The 26,436-nt window shown below is 40.4% G+C and overlaps 1 protein-coding gene across 1 annotated transcript in view; it reads left to right on the forward strand.

The window, feature by feature from the left end:
* Positions 1 to 26,436, forward strand: part of LOC127640507 (SH3 and multiple ankyrin repeat domains protein 2-like) — a 126,647-nt gene that overhangs the window by 31,674 nt on the left and 68,537 nt on the right. Inside the window, exon 10 of the mRNA XM_052123108.1 lies at positions 20,186 to 20,537. Coding sequence (XP_051979068.1) covers positions 20,186 to 20,537 — 352 coding nt within the window. The remainder of the gene's footprint in view (positions 1 to 20,185; positions 20,538 to 26,436) is intronic.

A 26,436-nucleotide genomic window follows, 5' to 3' on the forward strand; every position in this document is an offset into this window, starting at 1 on the left:
ATATATATATATATATATATATATATGGGCATGTTTAATATATTTAAATAATACATATTTTTATTTATTTATTATTATTTAATTTAGTTTTTATTTAAATAGATTTTTTTATGTTATTTTTAATTTAGTTTCTTTTAAAAATATTTTTTATTTTCACTACTAGTTTTTAGATTACATTGAAATAAAAAAATTCAGTAAATTACATTTAAATTTTACTCACATTATTGTAGAGTTTCCTAAGTTAATTCACTAATTGATATCATTTAAATTTGTTTTAATGCAGTTAAATTTCCGTCGAGTGTTATCGCTATCTAGTTGTATTTTCATGTATAATATGGAAGGTTGTTACGTTTTTTTAAATAGTATAAAATGGAAGGTTGTAAAGTTTTTTTAAATATTATAATATGCTGTTCATCAAAAACTAAAACTAAAGTTAATTGGTGAACATTTATTAAAAAAAATTATAGTTTTTGTAGTCTATATAAAAAATTTAGTTTTGGAGTCATGAAAAATGTGTTTCCATTTAGTTCCTCGTCTGTCGCTCACTTCGACATTGTGTCGAAGAAGCGACACTAGGGGTCTCTCTTGAGAGCCTTTCGCATCTCTGATCTATGAGAAAAGGCCAATGAGAAATTGGCAGACAGAATTCGCATGTCCCGCCCTCAGACATACGGGTCGGAAATGCATCTGTTTCATTCAGAAATGTTCTTCGGAGCCGACTGGTTGTGTATGCAGCGAGCTAACTGCACACTGTTCCTCCCATCTCTGAATATGATTGCTGTTGGATCTATGGCGCATATCAGCGGCTTTCTCCCTTCTCTGCACGGCAGTACAGCTTTGCCCCTGGTGGACAAAACACACTTCCTTGATGCACCTGTCTCCCAGTTCTGCCTTTTCGGCGACACCATCGAGGACTTTGCCCAGCAGTTCTCAGCGGTGAAAAAGCAGACAGAGGCCCCACATCATGCCCCGTCGCACCTCCAGCGCGGGCTATGCCCTGTCTGCACGCCGAGGGCGTCCTCCTGCGGCACCTAAGAAACATACAGCTCTGCCTCAACACATACAGCTCGGGCCCAGCTCTCAGCCCCAGCGTCAAGCACCCCGCAGGAAAAACTGACCGGGTGGACCACTTGCACCTAGCGCCCTTTCCCTCCGCTGAGGTAATACCGTGCGCTTTTACCCCAGGAGATCCCACGATCTCGGCTCCCTGGATGAGTCCTCCCTAGCCCTCTGACCAATGCGGGTACTCAATTTACCCTGTACTGGAATAGGTGCTCCACAGGACGGGCTCCCACGCAAACTTTTTCCCCCTGTGTGTATTTTCCGCGGTATGGTCCCCTTGCGAGCGGACCCGCACCTCCCTTGGGCAGTCGTCACGGACCCCCGGTCGCCGTGTTTGTACGTAAAATACCTGCCCGCTCCTGTGTCAGAAGTACACGTACATGGCTCAGTGCATGGCATGATTTAAATTGGACGCCAAGTGTCACTTCTTCGAAACAATGTCGAAGTGAGCGATAGACGGTAAGGTCTAGGTTACGGATGTAACCTCCGTTCCCTGATGGAGGGAACGATACGTTGTGTCCTCCCGGCCATGTCGCTGAACCGAGCCACTGTTGCGGCCGAACCTCATTGTTGGCTCCTCAGAAAAATCCTGAATGAAATTCCCTCATTTCCCTCCCTTTATACCCATATGTCTGGGGCGGGACATGCAAATTCTGTCTGCCAATTTCTCATTGGCCTTTTCTCATAGATCAGAGATGCGAAAGGCTCTCAAGAGAGACCCCTAGTGTGGCTTCTTCGACACAACGTCTCATTCCTTCCATCAGGAAACAGAGATTACATCTGTAACCTAGACGTTTTCGTTTAAGTTTTCATTAACGATTATTAAACCGGTACAAGGGAGATATGTGAATCTGAATGATGCGTTTACGTATATGTGATAGAAAATGTGCTACATGAGTATAGACTGATATAAATAACTGATTAAAATGTCAATTATTTATAGCAAGCATTTTGCATGTACATATTTACTGTATTCTGCTCCTCATATAACATATCCATGTGTCTTATGCTTTATTAATGATGATGAGAGTGCATGGCTTTGTTTTACACTGAAGAGTGTGCACACGCGTTGCTCATTGTCGTTGCACCCTATAGATGGTTTTCAGCAATGAGCCTAACTGTGCATCTAGAGAGAGCGTTACTCAGTAGAGCTGACCTACATAAGCTACAGACCTTACAGGAAGAGGAGACTCTCTCTCACACACACACACACACACACACACACACACACACACACACACACACACACACACACACACACACACACACACACACATACATGTTGGTGCAGCTATCATTATGAGGACTCTCCATAGACATAATGATTTTAAACTGAACAATCTATTGATTCTATCCCCTAACCCTAAACCTAACCCTCACAAAAAACTGTCTGCATTTTTACATAAAAAAAAAAACATAGTTTTGTGTATTCTTTAATCAATTTAAATTATGGGGACACTAGAAATATCTTCATAAAACACATTTATAGCATAATACTCTTGTAATTACCAGTTTGTAACCTAAACAAATTTCCTCATAAACCACCCAATCCTGTACACACACCACACATACATACAAAAACACACACTCACTTACACACACACAAACACACACTCACTTACACACACACACACACACACACACACACACACACACACACACACACAGACACACACACAGACATACACACACAAACACACACTCACTTACACACACACACACACACGCAAACTCATACACACACACACACACACACACACACACACAAAAACACACACAACACCAGCATAATTCCTACTATTTCCTGTACTGGATTTAGGGCATTATCAAGTACTACATGTTTTATTAGAATGTGATGGGAAACTGTCACATTTCTATCAAGCTTTTTTCTGTCACATTTGTCCTGGTTTTTCTTGCCTGCAATGCCATTCGTCATCTCATTGGTGTACAAAAATCGTTAACCTGCTTATTGAATGACATTGAATGACTTTGATTGCTTTCTCAGTTACTGTAATTTTCCCTCTACATCAGTGGAAATATACAGTGTAGGGGAGATCGGGGCTAGTCGTCACAGGGGCTATATCTCTGTAACCTTTGAGGTTTTAAAAACTTTTAAAAGGTTTTGAGTCAAAAGTCCAGTTACACAAATACTTTGTCTAGCAGTGGTTTTTTATGTTGGTTTCAAACACCTAGTTCTCCTTTTAAATTAGAATAAGTTTTGTGAATTTGATCCTGCAAACTGAAATTCCAGTATTTGTTGCTATACTGTAGGTCTTGAGTAAACAAGCAAACAGAATAAGTATCTATTGAAACTATATTGTGGTTGAACTATGTTAGAATATGTTAGAATTGTCAAAAATGGTTTATGCCCCCATAAATATCATGTTTGGGCACATTTATATCAGGGCAGGGTTACCTGGCAGGTATGGTTATGGGCTGGCCTAGGGTCTTTTAAAATGACAGAATTTCAGAGAACAATGCTGGGCTGAGATATATGTACGGTCTTGTATTACGTCTCCACTTCACTACAGCGGTCAGGTTTTCCTTTTACCTTCAGGATAACAGCTCTAACATAAAACACTGAGATTAATAATATGGGACTCAGCAGTCTCTCAGTTCTTTCAGATATTTCAATCTCAGGCAAAATAAACCTTTGACAGAAAAAAATGGCCAGCCAGCATTGCAAAGATATTGTTTTTATAAGGTTTTGATTGAACGATCTTCAACAGTTGCACAGCTTGCATTGCGTGTAATGCGTCACTCAGGGAGGAATAGGAATGGCTCATTATTTTTCATGCGCATAGTAGCAGGGGATTCGGTAATTATGTGTCACATGTTAAACCACAGCAGAGGGTACACAGTTGGTGCTGTGATCTTCAGATGGTTGTTCGTTCAGTTCATAAACGTTTGGAAGGTGTTTACGCAATATTTTAAGTTAATTTGAAAATATTCTGTTTATGTTTATGTACCAAGACACCAGTGCCATGTATCACTAAAAAAGCTGAACAAATGATGGTTTCCAGGATTGGTTTTAGTTTGATAAAACTCACCAAATTCAATCAGGCTTCATTAGGGTTAAGTGGTATCAAGATGCTTGTTACCAACTTTCTCTATCAATTCGGAGTTTAATCCTGAGGTTATGATTAGTTCACATGCGTGTTCACATGAATGAAGCGAACAGCCAATCGTGAGCCAATGCAAGTCACATTACATCAATTAATCATAAATTATAAGAATTTAAACACAGTTATAACAGCACAAGAGGACGTTAAAAAACTATGATCAATCAAACATATTTACACAACACGAATAATCGTTACAGTAGTCGGTACTTATACCAGTGCTAATATGCTAATATGAAAATGTGCTATTGTACACACCCGTTTAGCCTATTTAAAAAGTTACATTTCAATGTAAATAATACATTAAAATAAATTAATGTTTCCTTCAAGTGTTTTTCAATCAAGGATGCATTGCTTAACTGTTTTTAAATAGCGCCCTGAAATCTGTTTTATTCTTTACAAAATCATTTAATGCATTTTGTTGCCAAACTTTTATTCAACAGCAGTCTTGCTTGTGATATATTGCTTAACTATTATTATTATTAGTGAATATTACATTTTACTTTACAGTTATAATATATTTCTGTGACAATTTGTTCAATTTCAGGGCTCTAGCTTTTAGGTTGCTTTTATTATTCCATGTATTTTTTTTTTGCCTGAATCTTCATTTCTGGATAAACAGTTTGCGACACGGAGACTTTTAAGTAATGTCTGAAATCTCATCTCTTTACACTGTCCTTTGAATCTGACAAATGAAATGTATTACAGAGTTTGGAGTGTTTGTATTTTGTGTTTTTAAACTACTGGCGTTTGTGTATGAGGTAATTTTAAAATATATTTAATGTTTTAAATGTTATTACTGTGAAGCACTTTGGTCCACTCTGTTGTTTAAATTATGATAAAGTATGCATCTCTTCCACAAGATTGCAGCCTTTAGTGATTTAATAAATCACACTAGAACATGGCATGATTTTCATTTGATTAATTGTCAATTTCAATGTAAGGAGTAACAGAGCACACATTGAAAACCTTGTGTACCAGTCATACTGTGTGCTGGTACCAGGTAGAGTCGGTGCTCGGTACTACCGGTACTGCAGTAACACTGGATTCATTACATCTTTTTTATTTTAGTATCGACTTGGTAACAAAGTACCGGTACTTATTACAACACTACTAAAGTATATTATGGAGCGATTACGTTTTTTTCTTTTTTATCCCCTTTTCTCCCCAATTTGAAATGCCCAATTTCCACTACTTAGTAGGTCCTCATGGTGGCGCGGTTACTCATCTCAATCCGGGTGGTGGAGGACAAGTATCAGTTGCCTCTGCTTCTGAGACAGTCAATCCGCACATCTTGTCATGTGGCACGTTGTGCATGACACCACGGAGACTCCCAGCATGTGGATGCTCATGCTACTCTCCGCAATCCACGCACAACTTTCCACGTGCCCCACTGAGAGCGAGAACCACTAATCGCGACCACGAAGAGGTTATGCCATGTGACTCTACCCTCCCTAGCAACCGGGCCAATTTGGTTGCTTAGGAGACATGTAGCTGGAGTCACTCAGCACACCCTGGATTTGAACTCGCGACTCCAGGGGTTGTAGTCAGCGTCAATACTTGATGAGCTACCCAGTAATTTTTATATTTTAAAGTAATTCGATTATTATTGATGTTGTATTAATATCTTTTTTGAAATTATATAATTATTTTAGGTTTATTTATTCATACATATGAATAAATAAAGTGTGGGAAAATGATTGAGGAATATGCCTTTAAACAAATGCAAGACTGCCAAAATATATTTCTTGCAATAAATAATGATCATAAATACCTTATTTTGTAAATTAATACAATTGTCTCGTTGAAGTGCACTTTAAATTGGAGGTAGAGATACTGGGGGGAGTGACTGTCACTTTGCTCACAGTTGATTGGTCCAGTGTCTGGATGAGCTCTCTGATCAGGAATATAACCTGCCCCAAAGCAGGTTAGCGTATGCTACTATGGCAAGGAACCCCGATGAAAGCCTGTCCTCTTTACTAGTACTGCAAATTCAGAGTTTGCTAAGTTTAAATTTATCTAGCTAGCTGTTTAATCCTGCTTTGTGACAGGCCACTGGCCTATATGTTTAAAACAAGCACTGTAGTTATATATGCAAATGGATGTCCCATTTCATGCAACCCAGTGGTTGCCATGGTTCCCATATCCACACAATAATTGGCTTAAGGGATGTAAATTTGCCTTGTGCGTACTGGTCGTGCTTGAGAAGCCAAGGAGGTCTCGGAGCATGAGATTTCAAAGTGCACTCAACCCTCTACGGACATGTTGGAGAAAGAATTGACATTGGCTGGTAAATGTTTGTTTTTGCCGGCCAAACTTTTGACAACATTTAAGCGTAATGCAACTGAAAACTGAAAAAGATATTAAGCAAACCGAGAAGGGGGCATCTTCACGTATATATGACTTCACACAATAAATAGTATAGTTTATTTTGTATTTTACTTTTCATCATTTTAATCACATTTGAGCTTTTTTTTATTTATTACAAATTTCACATTCTGTCAATTCATTTGATGTTATGATATTATACAATGTATAATATAAGAATTATATAAGAATAATTTAAGCGCTACTATATCAAAACTACTATGCCAAAAAATGATAAATAAATGCATTTACCAAACCCTTGCATAGATGTAGCATTAGCCTATTTGTTAAATTATTTAATATTTACAGTGTTTTTCTGAAGTTAAAATATTTCATAATGTATGATAGTGCCTTTAAAAATTAATGTATTTACACATTTATTACACTTACTGCATTACTGCATTTTGTTGAATGTTTTTATATGCACTTTTGTTATTTACATTGCGTTTACATTGTTATTTACATTGCGTTTACATAGACATGAATAACAAGCACTATATTGGTACGGTCTCTTTAAGACAATGACTGCTCCATGGGCAGGTGTCGAATGAGCATAGCGCACTTGAAGGAGAGAGAAGTTGCAGTTGTTTTTACCTCATCCATGCAGTGTGTTAGAATTAATGTTTATGTTTACCTTTTTGATCACCAATTGACTGTAATTAACCGAAGGGATATTAAAAGAGACATCAAATTAAATTGGGTGCGTGGATCTTGTCTTTGGTCACAAAAAATCGAGCCAAAAGAAAAGGGAATAAAACACACAGTTGTTGTTGCGCCTCAGTTGTTGAAAATTCAGGTTATTGTACTTGGAGACACATATAACAAGTTTTGATAAATGTATATAGAATCACGTTTTCGCTATGAGACCATGTTGACAAATGTATTAAACCGATGCGTTTCGACACACAGGTCTTTATCAGGGTTAACAAGGTTAAAATAAATATTGTGCAGGCCAGTTATTTGAATACAAACAAAGATAAGATCCAACTAATGAAATAAACAGGATAATTATCAGCCGCCAATCAGAACACACCAATCTTAATTGCACCAGTTAGGCAATTAATTAGAGAACAAGTCAATAAGGAAATCACACTGGAATGTTCATCATAAAAAACAACAATTTACAAAGAACAGTTATTCACAAGACTTCCAATACAATAAATAAATAATAAAACATTAAGTCATCAAAGTTCTTTAATTTCCAACTTGTCATTCATTCCTAGGGGGCATAAACTTTTTTAATAATACATCCAAAATGCCTCCCTTTTCTTTCTAAAATGGTCCATGTTACATTCTTTTACAGAGGGGTTTATCTGTTCAGTGCCCAGAAACAAAAGGGACAACATATAGTGTTTAAATTCCTTAAAGTGCCTAGGTACAGGGTTTGTCAAATTCCCTCTTCTAATAGCACTTCTATGTTCTGTGACACGGTCTTTGAGTGGGCGAGAAGATTCCCCAACATAGACTTTATCACATGGGAATCGAATCAAGTAAACAAAATGTTTTTGTGTTTGTTTAAAATGCTGTTGTTTACAGGATGAGTAAAACTTTAAAATTTTTCCTGTATTGACAATTTATACATTTAAAATTACCAAAGGGAGCTTTTCCTGTAATTATGTGGAAATGAGAAGAGAAATGCACCTATGCATGCATTGCACACATGCAAATACACACTCACGCAGGCTCATATTGCATTCCAGCAGTCTGTTTTAGATGAGATCTGGAAATGCGTGGAAATGTAATATGCGGTCTTGACTTTTAATCATGATTTATAAACTAAACCAAATTTAAAAGCACAGCATGACAGAGTGATGGATTTTGTTTAGCTGCCCCAAGTTTAAACCTTTGAGAGTGCTGGCCTTCGATTGCTTTAGTTTCAGGTACAGTTTCAAGTGCAATTTAATGACTATTGATTTAATGAGACTGTAAGTACCAGCTGCATTGGCCCTCAGAGGCCCCGCACAGTTGTTTGTTACGTATAAAGAGTCCTTAATTGGGCGAAAACATCTATTTGTCTTTTGCTATACTCTGGACGGGTGGAGAGTTAGAAAATGCTGACACATGAAAGGATGTTTTCTTTATCAGTAAAGAATAATAAAAGCAGCTGAAGCAAGGACGATCGCCGTGGTTCGAAAATCACGGTTGCTAATGGTGCGAATGAAGGGATTAAAAAGGAGAGGAAAGAGAAAAGAAAGAGGAGGCTGTCCGCAGGGAGTCAACTCACAGGGTTTTGTGTTGTTGGGTTATTTTAAAGTGCAGCTTGTTTTGAATCATGGCCATATCACAACTGCTCCCTTAAAGCATGATCACAGCTCCCATGGGAAAAAGTTTCGAACCGTTTTGCTGGTTGTGGTGTTATTGCTTGTGGATGAGTTCATTTAGATGTAGGAGCTGTCAGTTTTGTCATTTCAGTGGCTCATTAGGTCAACCGACTTGGACTACATGGAATTCACATTTCTAATGATGCACAAATTGTGTTGGATTTACTGTTCTGCTCTGTCTATCCACACTGTATACAAGTCACTTAGTAAGCATTGTACATTGATAGATATACAAGCATCTGAGACCACATTAATAATGTCTGGGACTTTTCATTTACCGTAAACCTGGAAATAATCAAGTTTAGATGTAAAATGATGATTATAATACAAATTGTTTTAAATTCAAGTTCTAAATTCTGATTGGATGAGCCATGTTCGAAGCCATTGTTAAATGAATATAAACGGTTCTATACAAATGTTCTGTGTTGCTGAGTGTCATGAGTCAGGTTTTTCTTCCCTTTTTGAGTCTCTCACACACTCGCACGCACACGCTCGCACACGCACGCAGACACACCCACACACACACTCTTTCTCTCTTCTGCTTCGTTCTGCAGGCTTCTCTCTCTACCCGCACCTGTTAGTCATCGAAATCAGCGCTCGCGCTGATTTGCTTTGACACCTGTTTCTACTTTTCCCTTAAGTGAGCACCCTTTATCTGGTGTCTGTTTAGGTTGATTCTTTGTCGGATTATTGTTGCATGTCACACGTTACGTCTTCTGCGACCTTCATGTCTGTACAATTCAGTGCTTACCCTGTCTTGTCCTGTTTTTCTGCATCAGTCTTGCTTCGTAGTATTTTCCGTGCCCTGCTGTTGCTGCTGCATGTGAACCTGTTCGGTTCTCTTTCCCTGACTGAGACCTCTTCTCCTGTTCACCTAGTCTGCCCCAAGGAGTCCTGATCTGCTTACTCATCATGACAGGAGTCTGCCCTTCTCTTTAAGTTACTTTATCCAGTTCTCTGTGCTTTAACGAGAGACTGCCTTTGTTAGTACTTCATTAAAGACTGTTATTTCTGTCATCTCTGCCTTTGGATTCATCATTTTCACCGTGACAGAATAATCCGACCACACATGGATCCAGCAGAGGAGATGCCCGTCCGGGCGGTGGTCCAGATCCAGGGAACTATGCTCGGCAGACACGAGGAGGAGTTGGCCGCCGCTCTTCAGGCCGTGAGGAGTCTTACAGCTCAAGTGTCTGATTTGTCTGCTCGTTTACTTCACCAGGAATCCTCCTTATCTCACCACCGACAGCTGCCCCCAGAGCCGCGAATCAACAATCCATCCTGTTATGCTGGTGAGCCTACTGAGTGCAGAGCCTTTCTCATTCAATGTGAGATTGTTTTTTCTCTTCAGCCTCAGACGTATGCGGAGGATCGGGCTCGCGTTGCATATGTTCTCTCTCTCCTCACGGGACGTGCATGCGAGTGGGGAACGTCGGTCTGGGAGGCACAATCTGCATGCTGTAGCAAGTACGGGTCTTTTAAAGATGAGATGATTAGGGTCTTCTATAGATTCATCTTCAGCAGTGAAGCTTCACGTCTTCTTGTTGTTCTACGTCAGGGCAGAAGATCTGTGGCCGACTTCGCTATCGAGTTCCGTACACTAGCAGCTACTTGTGAGTGGAATGAGCCTGCACTAATCACTCGCTTCCTTGAAGGGTTGAATTTAGACCTTAAGGAGGAGATTTACGCACGGGGGTCGCCAACTCAGCTTGATCAGCTCATTGATCTGGCCATTCGCCTGGACAAGTGCTTCGAGCAGAGGCGACGAGTTCGTTCTCCCTTTTCCACATCAGGTGATAGTTTTTCTTCGGCTACTGCTCCCGTTCAGAACCAGCCTGATGTTGAGCCCATGCAGGTTGGGAGCGTGCGCATCTCCTCGGAGGAACGGCAGCGGCGAATAATGAACCGGCTCTGTCTCTGCTGTGGTACGGCTGGTCACTTTGTTTCATCCTGCAGTTTAAAAGCCAGGGCTCGCCAGTAGACGGAGGAGTACTGGTGAGCGCTTCTGTCATTTCCTCATCACCCAGGTCTTGAACTACGATCTCCGCTGTTATCCGTCGGGCTGGGTTCTCTGCTACTGGTCTTGCTCTCATCGACTCTGGTGCTGAGGGCAATTTTATGGATGAGAAATGGGCTCGTGAACACAAGATTCCCTTGGTCGATTTGACTGAGACTGCCTCTGTCTTTGCCCTGGATGGCAGAGAACTCACTTCAGTCCGTCGTGTCACCAGTCCGGTTAGTCTCACTGTTTCCGGCAATCATCAAGAGACAATTTCTTTTTATGTTTTTCAGTCTCCCTTTACCCCCTTTGTTTTGGGACATCCCTGGCTTTTTCTACATAATTCCCTCATTGACTGGGTTAAGAGGTCTATTCATTCATGGAATTTATCTTGTCATGTTAATTGTCTGGTATCTGCGGTCTCCCCTGTGTCTTCTGTTTCTGTGTTTCAGGAAGAGCCTGAGGATTTGTCTGGAGTCCCGGAGGTGTATCATGATCTGCGGGCGGTTTTCAGTCGTTCCCGGGCGGTTTCTTTACCGCCTCACCGTCCGTACGACTGCTCTATCGAACTCCTACCTGACACCATGCCTCCTCGCGGTAGACTGTACTCTCTTTCGGCGCCCGAACGGGAGGCTCTGGAGAAGTATCTCACTGAGTCCCTCGACGCGGGGATCATTGTTCCTTCTTCGTCTCCCGCCTCCTGTTTCTTTGTAAAGAAGAAGGATGGGTCTTTGCGTCCTTGTATCGACTATCAAGGGCTGAACGACATAACAGTCAAGAACCGTTATCCCTTGCCTCTTATGTCGTCCGCTTTTGAGATCCTACAGGGCGCCAAGATATTTACTAAGTTAGACTTGCGCAACGCTTACCATTTGGTGCGTATCAAGGAGGGAGACGAGTGGAAGACCGCATTCAAAACTCCTGTCGGGCACTTTGAATATCGGGTTTTACATTTCGGTCTGGTCAACGCTCCCGCTGTTTTTCAAGCCTTAGTAAACGATGTCTTGAGAGACATGCTTAAAGTTTTTGTTTTCGTTTACTTGGATGACATTTTAATTTTCTCACCATCTCTCCAGGTACACGTTCAACACGTTCGCCGTGTCCTGCAGCGTTTGTTAGAGAATCGCCTTTTTGTTAAGGCTGAGAAATGCACGTTTCACGCCCGATCGGTTACTTTTCTCGGTTCGGTTGTTTCGGCGGAGGGGATTAGTATGGACCCTGACAAGGTTCGAGCAGTTCTCGACTGGGCTGTCCCTGACTCTCGAGTCTCCCTCCAACGATTTCTGGGGTTTGCTAATTTTTACCGGCGCTTTATTTGAAGCTTTAGCCAGGTTGCCGCCCCCCTTACCGCTCTCACCTCGTCCAAGACCAAGTTTGCTTGGTCAGAGGGTGCTCAGGATGCGTTTGACCGTCTAAAGAGGCTCTTTACCTCCGCGCCCATCCTGATCACTCCTGATCCTGAACGTCAGTTTATCGTTGAGGTCGATGCCTCCGACATTGGGGTAGGAGCCGTCTTGTCGCAACGCTTTTCCCAGGATGACAAGGTTCATCCGTGCGCGTTTTACTCCCACCGTCTTTCGCCCGCGGAGCGCAACTACGACGTTGGTAACCGAGAACTCCTGGCGATCCGTCTGGCGCTTGGTGAGTGGCGACACTGGCTTGAAGGAGCCAGTGTACCATTCATTGTCTGGACGGATCATCGCAATCTGGAGTATATTCGCTCTGCTAGACGTCTTAACGCTCGTCAGGCCCGTTGGGCATTATATTTTGATCGCTTTGACTTTTCTATTTCCTTTAGACCCGGTTCCAAGAACCTCAAACCAGACGCTCTTTCTCTTCAGTTCGACTCGTCAGAGGGTGCCTCGACCAATGAGATGGTTTTACCTCAGCGCTGTGTGGTCGGGGCAGCCGTCTGGGGAGTGGAACAAGCGGTTAGGCGTGCTCTTTCGCACACTACGAGACCACCCCGCGCCCCTGAGGGAACTTTGTATGTACCCGAGGCCGTTCGTTCGATGGTCCTCCACTGGGGGCATTCTTCTAAATTAGTCGCGCACCCCGGGGTAAGAGGAACGCTAGCCGAGATTTTGGTGGCCCACTCGTGAGCGCGATATTCGGCGTTTTGTTGCTGCTTGTTCTATCTGCGCTCAGACCAAGTCTAGCAACAATCCTCCGGCGGGTCTTCTCAGACCTCTTCCCATTCCTTCGCGTCCCTGGTCTCATATCGCGTTGGATTTTGTTACCGGGCTTCCCCTTTCGGCTGGTAATACGGTCATCCTCACCATCGTGGACCGGGGTTTTATTCCGCTCCCTAAGTTACCGTCGGCTCAGGAGACCGCCCAGATTATGGTGGCTCACGTATTCAAGATCCATGGTCTTCCTTCGGACGTTGTGTCTGACAGAGGCTCTCAATTCACCTCTCAGTTCTGGAGGGAATTCTGTCGCCAGATGGGGGTTTCCCCCAGTCTGTCGTCGGGATTCCATCCACAGACCAATGGGCAAGCCGAAAGGACCAATCAGATTCTTGGTCGCATGTTGCGTAGTCTCACCTCTCAGAATCCCGTGTCATGGTGCGATCAGTTACCCTGGGCCGAATATGCCCATAATTCTCTTCCATCGTCCGCCACTGGGTTATCTCCATTTGAGGGTTGCCTCGGTTACCAACCGCCTGTTTTCTCTTCGCAGGAGCCTCATGCCTCTGTTCCGTTGGTCGAAGCTTTCATTCAGAGGTGTAGACGTACTTGGAGGAGGGTGAGATCTGCCTTATGTCAGACTAGGGAACGTACACGTCGAGCCGCCAATTGCCGCAGAGTTAGACCTCCCAGATATGTCTGCGGTCAGAAGGTGTGGTTATCCACCCGCAATTTACCCATTCAAGAGACGTCTCGTAAGCTCATGCCCCGTTTTATTGGGCCCTTTACCATTGTAAAGGTCATTAGTCCAGTCGCTGTTAGGCTTAGACTGTCTGGTCAGATGCGTCGCGTCCATCCGGTCTTTCATGTCTCTCGCATTAAACCCGTTATTCGTGCGCCCGCCCGCCCCTCTCTTCCCCCTCCTCCCATTGACAAGGGGCCTCTATCTACAGAGTCCGCAGGCTCCTCGACGTTCGTCCTCGGGGGCGTGGTCACCAGTTTTTGGTGGACTGGGAGGGTTATGGTCCTGAGGAGAGACAGTGGATTCCAGCCCGGGACATCCTGGACCGCTCGCTGATCGATGACTTCTACCGGTCCCGCCAGGCCCCTTCCTCGAGCGCCTAGAGGCGCTCGTTGAGGGAGGGGTACTGTCATGAGTCAGGTTTTTCTTTCCTTTTTGAATCTCTCACACACTCGCATGCACACGCTCGCACACTCACGCAGACACACCCACACACACACTCTTTCTCTCTTCTGCTTCGTTCTGCAGGCTTCTCTCTCTACCCGCACCTGTTAGTCATCGCAATCAGCGCTCGCGCTGATTTGCTTTGACACCTGTTTCTACTTTTCCCTTAAGTGAGCACCCTTTATCTGGTGTCTGTTTTGGTTGATTCTTTGTCGGATTATTGTTGCATGTCACACGTTACGTCTTCTGCGACCTTCATGTCTGTACAATTCAGTGCTTACCCTGTCTTGTCCTGTTTTTCTGCATCAGTCTTGCTTCATAGTATTTTCCGTGCCCTGCTGTTGCTGCTGCATGTGAACCTGTTCGGTTCTCTTTCCCTGACTGAGACCTCTTCTCCTGTTCACCTAGTCTGCCCCAAAGGAGTCCTGATCTGCTTACTCTTCGTGACAGGAGTCTGCCCTTCTCTTTAAGTTACTTTATCCAGTTCTCTGTGCTTTAACGAGAGACTGCCTTTGTTTGTTAGTACTTCATTAAAGACTGAAGTCATCTCTGCCTTTGGATTCATCATTTTCACCGTGACACTGAGTTGCTTGGCAGCTGAAAGCAGCTAAAAGTTGCAGAAGAAAGTTTTATTTCTATAGTTATTAATAATAAAGTTAAAGTTTAATAAACATTGTTCATCACAAAAGGTCAGATTTCCTTGCTTCCATTGATGTGTACAAGATGTTCTTTTTTGAACATTCTCAAGTCATCCTGGAATAACATGGATCATCAGGTTTTGCACAAAAATGTGGAATCCATGCCAGCTTGAGTGAGGAACATAACATTTTTCAGTTCAACTTTTGAATAAAATTATTTAATTATGCTAATAATATAATTTATTTCGAATATTTTGTATCAAATTTGAAGTATTTTCACTAGTTGTCTCAGACTTTTGGACTGTATGAATTGGATACACAGTACTGAGTACTGTGGTGGTACTGAGTACACAGTATTGAGTATGAAGTAGTGTTGGTGGCATAGTGGGCTAAAGCACATAACTGTTAATCAGAAGGTCGCTGGTTCAAGCCCAACAGCCACCACCATTGTGTCCTTGAGCAAGGCACTTAACTCCAAGTTGCTCCGGGGGAATTGTCCCTGTAATAAATGCACTGTAAGTCCCTTTGGATAAAAGCGTCTACCAAATGCATAAATGTAAATGTACTGTGCAAAAGTTTTAGGCACTTGTGCAAAATGTTGCTTAGTGAGGATTTCTTAAAAAAATATGGATATCTTTGCCTTCAAAACAGTACCAATTCTCCTAGGTTCACCTGGACACAATTTTCCAAGTTTCTTGGGGAAGGTTCTTCACAGTTCTTCTATTTATTTAGGCTGTCTCAATTTCTTCTGTCTCTTCATGTAATCCCAGACTGACACAATGTTCATTGGGGGTCTCTGTGGGGACCAAGCCATCTGTTGCAGGGCTACATGTTCTTCTGTTCTATTCTATTTGCAGAAGGAATGTTTGGGAGTCTAAAATGTATATTAATTATTGACACACTAAAGCTGGAGATATAAATAACCATCTTAATTCAAATGCTTTTGTTGAACATCTTATGTGCCTATGACTTTTGCACAGTACTGTAAATGTATGTGCTAATGACATATCAAAATACGAATACCAAAATACTAAGAAATTCTGAAATTTTCAGTTCAACTTTTGTTGAAATTATTGAATTATGCTAAGAAATTTCTTTCTAAGTAAAAATGTAGTATTAAATTAGAAAATAATGTAAAATAGAAGCATTTTTACTATTAGTTTCAGACTTTTGGGCCCGACTGTGCATGAATCAGATATTAATCTACAAGTTTATGACATACCAAAATATGAATACCTACTAATATCTGCTTGGAAATTCTGAAATTCATCTACATTCTTTCTGTTCAACTTGTATTTAAATTCTTCATCATGTTAATAAAATAAATTTCTAATAAAAAGTTTGTATTCAATTAGAAAATAATGCAAAATAGAAGCATTTTTACTAGTGTGTTTAAGACATTTGCATCCACTGTGCACAAATCAGATATTAATCTATACGCTAATGACATACCCTGACACAGATATTAAAATGCAAGAATTGCATTCCTCCTTGTTTCTTCAAGCTTTTTATTTCATCTCATGCCAGAATAGGGGAGGGGGGATAAAAAGAGAGAGAGAGAATGAGAAAGAGGCAATTGTGAATCGCTGGTGTGAAAGGACAGCCCACATACATGGGTAACAGGAGAACTTGCACTGACTAATTTAGACATCCATTCTAAGGTTGCTTAGCAACACTCGGGGGCTTGAGTCCCAAACAGCTGTTTCAGTAAGGCGACAAGGGTTAAAATCCCTGATCAATAACACCTTATTTTTGCTATTATTAATTTGAGTGCCTGAATTGTGCCATTCGGTGTGTGGTCACCAACGATTTAAAAACCCCTTGTGTGGTATAGTGAGCCACTGATGGGCCAAACTTGGGGAATTTTGGGAGAATTGTGTTTATCTCAGTACTTTCTGTCATAATGGTGGTGCTTTGTACAGAATTATCCCAGCATGGACCTGTCACCCAGCTGATTCAACAACACACTCCAATCAGTCCTCTTTGAGACCAGTCTGCCTGGAGGAAATCAGATGGGGGTAAACTTCAAATGATAGGACAGTGAATTCTTTTTTGTTTGGGGGGGGGTGATTAGGAAGAGTGATGAGGAGAGAGAGAGAAAGGGGGGCGGGGCGAAATGGAAAGAAACAGAGAGAGTTAGTGTGTACGTATGTGTGTCAGGGAGAGAGAAAGGGAGTTTAGAGCGCAGCAACACGCAAGGCTTGTGCATTTTGCCTTTTCCTCTCGCAGTCACAGGCTGCATCATGTGGAGTGGGCACTGTCACCATAGTGCTTGCCTTCTCCATTGCCCTCTCCGTTGCCATTCACTGACCGAGGAACCCCATTCTAGGAGAACCTGACGTTCTGCTCGAAGTTCCTCAACACGAAACTGACGTTGAAGGGAGTTATTGAGCAATAAACTCAGAGGAGTTATGAAGTCTTTACTGAATGCCTTCAAGAAAGAAGGTAAGAGGTGATGCTTGGTCTTAAGAGGAATATGGAGTCTGCTATAACTCTGGTGCCAATGTTGTTCAGGGGTCTCTTGACCTTTGGTGACTTCTGATCCATGGGAATCATGCGGATGTAACAGCTTAATCTAAGAGATACTGTAGAGTATGCTTTTTTTGTAGATGAGAAAAAGTCCTGTGTGGATTCATTGTTTTTGGATTGTTGTTTTGAGTTTAATTGGTATAATATATTGCAACATATTGTGAAAAATTATAATGAAAGTTCGACTGAATCTCAGGAGGCCAAGAGTGAATAAGTCAGAGCTGGAGAGTAATGTATATGAGACGAGTCATTTCAAGAGTGTCATTTCCGACTTCAAGGAAATTAATCAACTCTTGCTGTGAAATCTCATCCCTGGATGTCTCATTCGGGTCCTCCAAGTCAGTTAGGCTTATCTAAGAGTTCCTTAAAATGATTCTTCTTTCTATTGCGACAGTTTTGAAGTGTTTATTGGGATTCATGCGTTTTATATTTAGCATGTATAGTGCAGTTGGATAGTTACCACTTTGATTTAACTTTTATGATGGAAATTACTGTTTCATTACCATTCCAAAACCAGCATGTTCTGGCAGCCAATGTGCTTGTGATGTCATTGGCTTCAGTATGTGCCAGAAAGACCATGTTTGCTATGCTCCATGGGGTTGCCATTCAAACCATCTACAAAATCGATGTAGAAAGCTTCTTGTGACATTATCAGTAAATGCCCATGTTGGTTTCTTCATTGGCATCATGACTGCAGGTTTCACCTGAAATTACCTGATCCGTTGGGTGCTGGGTGGATTCTTCCTAGCTTGCGGGGGCTGGGATGAAACTCACACACTTATGAACATTATCACCAAAATTATGCCCCTACAGTAGCTTCTTCATAATGAACTGGAGCACGTGTACCTCTGAGACCGTAGTTTGTCTTAATGAACGTCATCCGATAAAAACCTGCCATGACAGAGTTGATCCAACTGCTCCAAGTTGCCATTACATCAGCACATTAAAAAATTAATTTCAGTCAGGGGAGACAGATGCGTGTTTTACAGCATTATTCTCATCTATGCTTCTCCTGGTTATTTTTCAGCAATATATTTATACCGTTTACGTCACCCTGCCAGTAATATCTAGTTCATGCATGATACATGGTGAACAACGTATAATAGTGGCCTAATGTTTCCGAGAAGCTAGCTCCAGTAGAGCATCCTCTTCCTGAAGCAACTTTAACATGGCAGCAGGGACATAAATATAAGAAGTCATCATGCATACAGTGTGAACAGTGACCACAAGAGATTGCTCCAGGCCTGAAAAGGAGTGGTAGTAGAGAGAAAGCTTCAGGTGGCCCTGAAATGTGTTAAAATCACCTTGGAACCACAGAAACTTGGCTGCTGTGAGAGTATTATCTGTAGAGACCAAATTTTTTTTTATAGTATTACTGGGCCATTGTTAAAGGCAACATAAGCTTTATTGATAGCATCTGTGACATGCTGTCAATTGCTACCAAAAAATATTGCAACTTGTCCCTTAATTTAAAAAAAGAAGGGAATAAAATGTAAATAAAAACGTATTATTAAGAACCTCAAATTTTAACACAGATGGGAACTGCTTAAAAATAATTAATCTGATAAAATATTCAATTATGATGATCCTTTCTCTTTGACATTTCTGGTTAATTGGTTAAATGGAAATTTATTAGCAATAATACTGCCCTACAAAGACACAAAACGCAAATTTGAATAATGACTGAAATCAGGTCTCTGACAATGATCTGTTCTGTGACTGAAGAGTTTGTCTCATATGCTAAGATTCAGAGAAAATATGATGTGAAAGTGCAGTAACTTCAAAATCCACATAAAAATTATTCAAGATATTTTTCACAGTTTCAGTGTTGGTGTAATTTCTGTGTTTGGCCTTTGTAGGGTAGTAAAGGGTATTAATATTTTGCCAGTGAAAATAAACACATAATTCATGGAAATATAAAGGAAATTAGATGGATAGATGATGGATAGAAAGTAATGCCATGTCAGGACCAAAGCCTGATTTTGGGGAGCTGAGGTGGAGGGAGTGGGAGATATTTGATAAGTGAGAAGATGTTTTTCCAAACCCTGAAGTCTTTCTTTCTTAGGCTGAATGTTAGCCTCAGTCACCATTCACTTTCATTACAACTTTTTTCATACAATGAAAGTGAATGGTGACATCATTTTGTTGTGTTTATTGGAAAAAAGAAAGTCATATGCTTTTAAAACAACATGGGTGAGTAAATGAAGGCAGAATTAAAATTTTTGGGTGAACTATCCCATTATCTTGAATAGAGCCTGTAATAATACCTGAAGAATTCACTCTAACTGTGTGTTTATTTAGTTGCACAATAGTTAGGTTTCACATTTGGTCAGTTTAATTTAATTAAACTGAAACAATTTCAGTTTGGGCATCGAACTGGATGATCGTGAATTTGATGAGCTTACAGCATTTGTTTTTTTTAACCCCACGGGTACAAATTAAGTTTAATGTAAAATCTTTGCATGTAGTAACAAGCCAAAGCGTAGCTTACCAGCTTGCACCTGAACACTTGTTATAGTGCTCTAATTATTTCCACTTACAAAGGAATGTATTTAAAAGTCAACTTCACACTCTATATGAATGTTTTTTTATTCTTCTTGTTTAAAGGGATAGTTTACCCAAAAATGTCAAATCTGTCATCGTTTACTCACTTTCATTTTGTTTCAAACCTTTACGACTTTTTTCTTAAAGGGAACACAAAAGGAGATTTTAGGTAAAATATCAGCCTCAGTCTTCCTTCATTGCAATTCTTTTCCATAAAATAAAAGTGAGTTTTTGAGTGAACTATACTGTACAGTACCTTTAAATTCTGCGTTTTTCATTTGATCCTAGTGCCTTTCCGGGAGGCACCGGCAGGCACAGGTCGGAGCAGGCCGCTGCAGCAAACGGCGCAACAGCACCAGGGAAGGGGCACTCTAGCCGCCCCACGCGTGCTGCTCCGCTCCAACAGCGACAACAACCTGAACGTCAACAAACTCCCGCCAGACTATACTCGCTTACCCTCGCCTGCAGCCTCCCCCCTGCGCAGCCTCTCGCCCCGCCACCCCCAGCAGATGCAGAACAGCCCCAATGGCACGGTGAAGACCATGGCCCGGGGTGGACGCTCCCCCCGAAGCCGTTCCCCTTCCCTGGGTCGGCTGGGGGAGGGAGATACCCGGAGACAGACCCCTCAGCGCCATAGCAGGTGAGTTCCCACCCAAATTAAATGACCAGAGGGTGGCAAAGTAACAGGTACTGATCTGACAAAGTCTAACTAGATAAAAACCCATTTATTTTTAAAACTTAATTCACAGAGCTTAAATTAAATGAAAAACAGAACAATTACCTTTTTTTAACATACTATTATTAGCATTATTATTTATCAAATTAAATGATGTAGTAGTTATATATTTCTGTCTATATTTCTTCAACTTCACATGTCTAGATAAATTGAACTTTTCTTTTGATGAAAAAACGAATGAAGCACTTTGAGTTTGTATGTTTTTGGTGACAGCGTCACACCTCAGGATAAGCATATTCATGTTGTCTGCATTTTCTGCGTGCTTCAAGGTTAATGCCTCCTTTGATGTCTGTCATCTATTACATCGATATTCATCTTATACATCATATTATGCTTATGATGAGGTGCTATCAGTATATGAGTGTCTGGCTACACACTTAGCCTTTTGTGGTTTAATAATCACACTAGGACATATAAGATGTTTAATTTGATAAATTGAGCATTAATATATAAATTTTATGTGACAGGGCATAAATGTGAATCGTCACAATTAAAGTGCACCTGTACAGTGTTAAAAACTCTTCCTCATCCAACATAGAGGAGTGCTAACTTATTTGATCAATCCTTCAGCAATTGCACAATTAATGGTGATATAATATGATATATGATATATTATAAAACGTATAGTTCCAGTCCTTGATTCTGATTGGTTGAGCCGCGTTCTTCACTGTCTTTGTTGCTGCGTGTGTTGCTTGGCAACATCTTTGGAACTACATTGTTTGGTGGAGGAATAATTGTGTTACATCTTAATTTTTTTGTTGCTGGTGTTTATTTTATGAATACAATAAATATTAAAATAAATATTTTTATGAAGTAACCATTTTATAAAAACAATAAGCCCTGTGAAGCCATGTTTTACAGTGAATTTAGAACAGCTAAGGGGCATTGTTAGGCACGACGCAGAGCTGTAGTTTGCAATACAGTTAAATAACATTTAATTATACTTATTATCAATGATTTTAAGTCAATAACTTTATATTTTGCCTTCGAATACATCATTCGCAATACTTCATGTGTTGTGTAGATCATTCCTCATCAGAGAATTTATGTTGTGAATGTAATGTTGTGATTCATATCAGAGCTGGTTGGTTTGGTTCATGGCTTAGAACACTGTGTTGAAGAATTGTTTGAGTCCTTGTGGAGAAAATGAATGGGAAAACATTTTCAGACAAAAAGGACACTGAAAACTTTTTCGGTCACTGTTGTGCCCTATTTGAAGGCCCAACAGGGTGTACTGGTAAGATAAACCGGCCTGGGATTTTACATAGAAACTGGCCCAAAAGTTGTTGAAAGTGTGTTGGTGGTGTGTGTGGGGGGGGGGGGGTGTCACTGTCCTTTTCTGCATATCGCTGCCCCCTTCGCCATATCGCGGCGCAATTTTGTGGCCCTTTTGGCACATTTCAGCTTAGTCCCGGTTCTCCTGATGGCCAGTCTGCCCCAGATCAGCTCCAAAGTGCGTCGGCCCACCAGGAAAATGCCTGGTATGCCAGATTACCAACACTACCCTGAGGCCCAGTGTGATTTGTTATGTAAAATTATGCTATAACACCTGTATGCCTGTCTGTCAAGAGATTGACACAGGACATGTAATGTGTCCCTTTTTGATAATGGTCAAGTGTGGCAGGGGCAAACTGAGAAAGGTTGATGTCCAGAGCGGAGTGTGTCCCTTTCTGCGAGGACAAAGTTGTTTAAATCATCAGACACCAGATTTATGGCAACTTTGTTGTGTTTGTATTGGGCCATGTGTGGATGCAAATAGGTCACATACAGTATGTGTAAACTGGTGTATGGGAAGTGGACTGTACTGCGGAGATGCCCACTGCCCAGCTTTTCATAACATTTGCCTCATGGAATTTTTAAGATGTATCTATCAGAAATGGTAAATTGAGTTGTTCTTAGCTGATTTAATGTCTGAAGGTTTAAAGTCATTGACAGTCAAACAAATAAAGCAAGCTGTAAATATGGTGTCATTTAATACAATACAGAAGAGTCAACAAAATTGTTTAAAACTGTTTGCAATGTGTCTGACTATGCAGTATAAATACAGTATATCAAGGCTGTTGATTTAACACAATTAATTACATAAAAAAATAATGTGTTAAAATATTAACACTAGGTCTGTCGATTTAACACGTTTAATTCAGTGCGATTAATTTTACAAAAAATAACACGTTAAAAAAATGTACGCATTTAATCGCATGCCCACGGATTCCTGAGTAATGCAAGCTTGTAGTACCACCTGTTTACTCCAGAGGGCAGTAAATGAAATTTCAGCTGTATGAGCAATGCGCAGTTTATACAGTGAAGAAAACACTTCAGTAGGCAGTGTCACTACTCGATCCACAAACATTTCAAAATACTCGAAGGAGCGCAAATGCGATGTAAGGAATCTCAAGATGTGTTTAAATATTGAGTATTAAACTATATATAACTTGACACAGTGACCTAAACATTTTATGTTTATGACGCAACACACCCGAGACGTCTGACGTAGGTGTAAATTGACGGGCCCTTAAACAAGCCCTCATAATAAATCTCCAACTGATTGACAAATTCACTTGTGAAATGGATTGCTGTGAACTGTATTCCAATGATTGGCTTATGATCAATAATATGGTAGTAAACAATACATTGTATTCTAAAGCCACTTTTTGTATTGTCTAATCAATGATTAACTCTTCTGCTACAAGAATGTAATGCATTTTAATTATCTCAATATTTATATATATATATATATATATATATATATATATATATATATATATATATATATATAATTTTAAATATTTAAAGATAACTATGTATAATTATATATTGATATAAATATGTATAATCATTATATTTTGAATTATTGTTATATGAGGGGCTTTCTCAGCAAATATTTGTATATGCAATTAATCGCGATTAATTAATATTGTGGAAAATATTTGGACATCTGCCCATTAAATAACTGAGCAGCCAAGGTTTGGTTGCATTTCCAATGTGCTGTGCACCTGATCCAGGACGGGGCTGGACGGAAGCCCAGGCTGTTGTTTTTTATAGCTTTGTGACTTTGAGTACAGCAGCACTAAACACAAAGGTGCAATATGGAGATTTGGCAAACAATTAGGGCACAGAAAGAGGCAAGAAACCGTGCTTGCATGTGTGTGTGTGTATGCGTCCATGCATATATATTTCTGTGTAAGTGAATGCATGCGTGGGAGCTCACCATGTAGTGAAAGTTCAGCGTGCACGTGTGCATGTGTGTGTGCGTCTGTGTGCATGCATGTGTGTCGGTGGGTGTGCGAATCTTGTCACTCAACGGGGGTTCTAGTGTGAGAGCAGGCTCAGTACAGTAAGTGGGCCAGGCCAATTACTCACTTCCACTGCAAAAAACGTATCTAATTAGATGTCATTTTAAAAAGGAAGAATGAACTCCTCTGGTATTTGACCCTGTTCTCCTCTCGTTTCTCACGCTGCAGCCTATATGGATCTGCTTGTTGTGTAGACATACAGTGGGGTCCAAAAGTCTCAGACCACTTGTGAAAATGCTTCCACGTGATGATCTGTGTTATCCCAGCATGATTTGAGAATGTTCCAAAGAGCATAATCTGGGATTCATTGGAAGTAAGGTAATCTGACATTTTTTACAAGGGAGTTAACATGGTCATTATCACAAATGTATTTGATTAGTGACCTAGAAATAGAGCAGAATATTAAATATTTCTTATTCATTTCATGCCACAACATTTCTTTTTTATAATGTTTAAAAATGCTTAAGCTTTCTGTTTAAAGAAGATTTTGAATCCCAGAATTTCAATGTAGTCTCAGACTTTTGAACCCTATATACAGGGATGGCATTTACCCTTTTGTGTTTCACCCATGCTAGCTTTTCCAATCTAAATTTGAAGGAAAAAAAAAAACACCTGAAAACAAAATGTAAACTTCTCTGAGATCAGCTCAAAAATGGGGAACTTCAATTGCATCTACTGCCAGTGTCAATACCATGCAAATACCATTGGCTCTTGTGCCTCCATGTGCAACTCAAATGGAACACCATCCCCTAGTTACAGCAGCAGTTGCTATGGCTATGGCCGTATGGTGTGTGTACTTGTGCATGTGCGTGTCACTTTCGTTCTTTGTATATGTGTCCTCTATGTGGCTTCTACTCTGTGGTGTATTAGATAATGTGGCTGCTCTTCAGAGGCGCCAAATGAAATTGAAGCAGATGTACTCAGTTATAGCGTCATATTGCAATGGTCATTTGTTGATGGCTATAAACATAGGAAATTGGAGATTAGCTTTAACTCATGCCAGTAAATCTTATGTTGCAAATACACACCCCTGCTTGTTCTAAGTTGTAAGATTCTTGTATGTTTTGAAGAGGTACCATGGTGGCAATGTGGTACTATGAAGATATCAGGTGGTACTTTGATATAAACCATGGTACTGAATGGCTCTCAAATTAATGGACCATGGTAATTATTGTACAGTACATGATACTCATATGTACTTCAAAGAATACCATAGTACTACAATGATATTTTTCCTTACATGGTATCATGTCCAAAAAACCCTAGTAGCGCTATAAAGGGGAGGAGACAAACTATGTGCTGATACAATCATATATCGATATTTCATGATACTTTTTCTCACAATATTGTATCAATATTTAGATCCGTGTACCAATATTGTGTTTCATGCCCAACATTGTAATAATGACGAAGCAGATTGTCTAAATAAGCACAATCTCTGAGACCGGCATTGTTTAGTGCATTCAGAGCTGCTTATGAGATGTGAGAGCGATTAAAACTGAACCCACTTGATTTGCTCTTTCTTTTGCGGACAAGCTGGGTCTCTCACACATTTGGCGCAGTTTCGTTTGCAATCTAATTATGATATTGTGACTTATTGCACTATATTGAATCATGACATATACATCGCAATAGTATCATGAGGTGGTTGGTGATACCTAACCGTAAGATGAACCGCTCGCCTGTTTGAATGAAATTGAAAGAGCCAATTGCCCATTTATTTACAATGAGAATTAGTTTAGCTGGTCACCCTGAAATATTGTTTGTGTGTGTATGGTGTGTGTGTGTGTGTGTGTGTGTGTGTGTGTGTGTGTGTGTGTGAGAGAGAGAGAGAGAGAGAGAGAGAGAGAGATTTGAGGTAAAAAGGCCACATTTATGATACAATTTATTTCAGATTGTATTGCCAATTAGAATTATATTATTGAAACAATATCTTGAAAAATAATTTGGGAGATTTCGATCTTTCTGTACTTGCATGCCAATATAACTGCCAAATGAACTGACTTAAGGGACTTTGTTTGTGATTTATTTTTTGCGTAAAAAGAGGGAAAGCTTCAGTGTGAATTTAGTTAATGAAACAGGCTAATATGGCTAGGGTAGGTATGAATGATTTAATGTCTTAAAACAAACTGAATCATTTTGCCATGATGACATTCAGTATTTCCTGGTTTCATTAGCCTAGTTGGCATAATGGATTTCACATTAGCATTAACTTTACAGCTTATCTGTTCCAAAAAGTGGTGCTGCGGTAGTACATTTTCAAATTTTGCCATTAGAAATTTAACAACTCTCTTCATAATCTATTTTTATAATGCCTCAAACAAGTCAAACAACAAGAAAGTCGGCCTTGACTTGGGAACCCCATAGCAAACAACATGCTAATCAAATAAACAATGCGCACAGCCAGATCTCAGTAAAATTACCGGTATTTATTGAACTCCAACATAGTTAAATGAAGCCTTATTTAGCTTTTGCCAAGTTTAACTGTATAGTTGTTTATATAGCATCAT

This window comes from Xyrauchen texanus, chromosome 49, assembly GCF_025860055.1.
Source record: "Xyrauchen texanus isolate HMW12.3.18 chromosome 49, RBS_HiC_50CHRs, whole genome shotgun sequence".
NCBI classification, from domain to species: Eukaryota; Metazoa; Chordata; class Actinopteri; order Cypriniformes; family Catostomidae; genus Xyrauchen; species Xyrauchen texanus.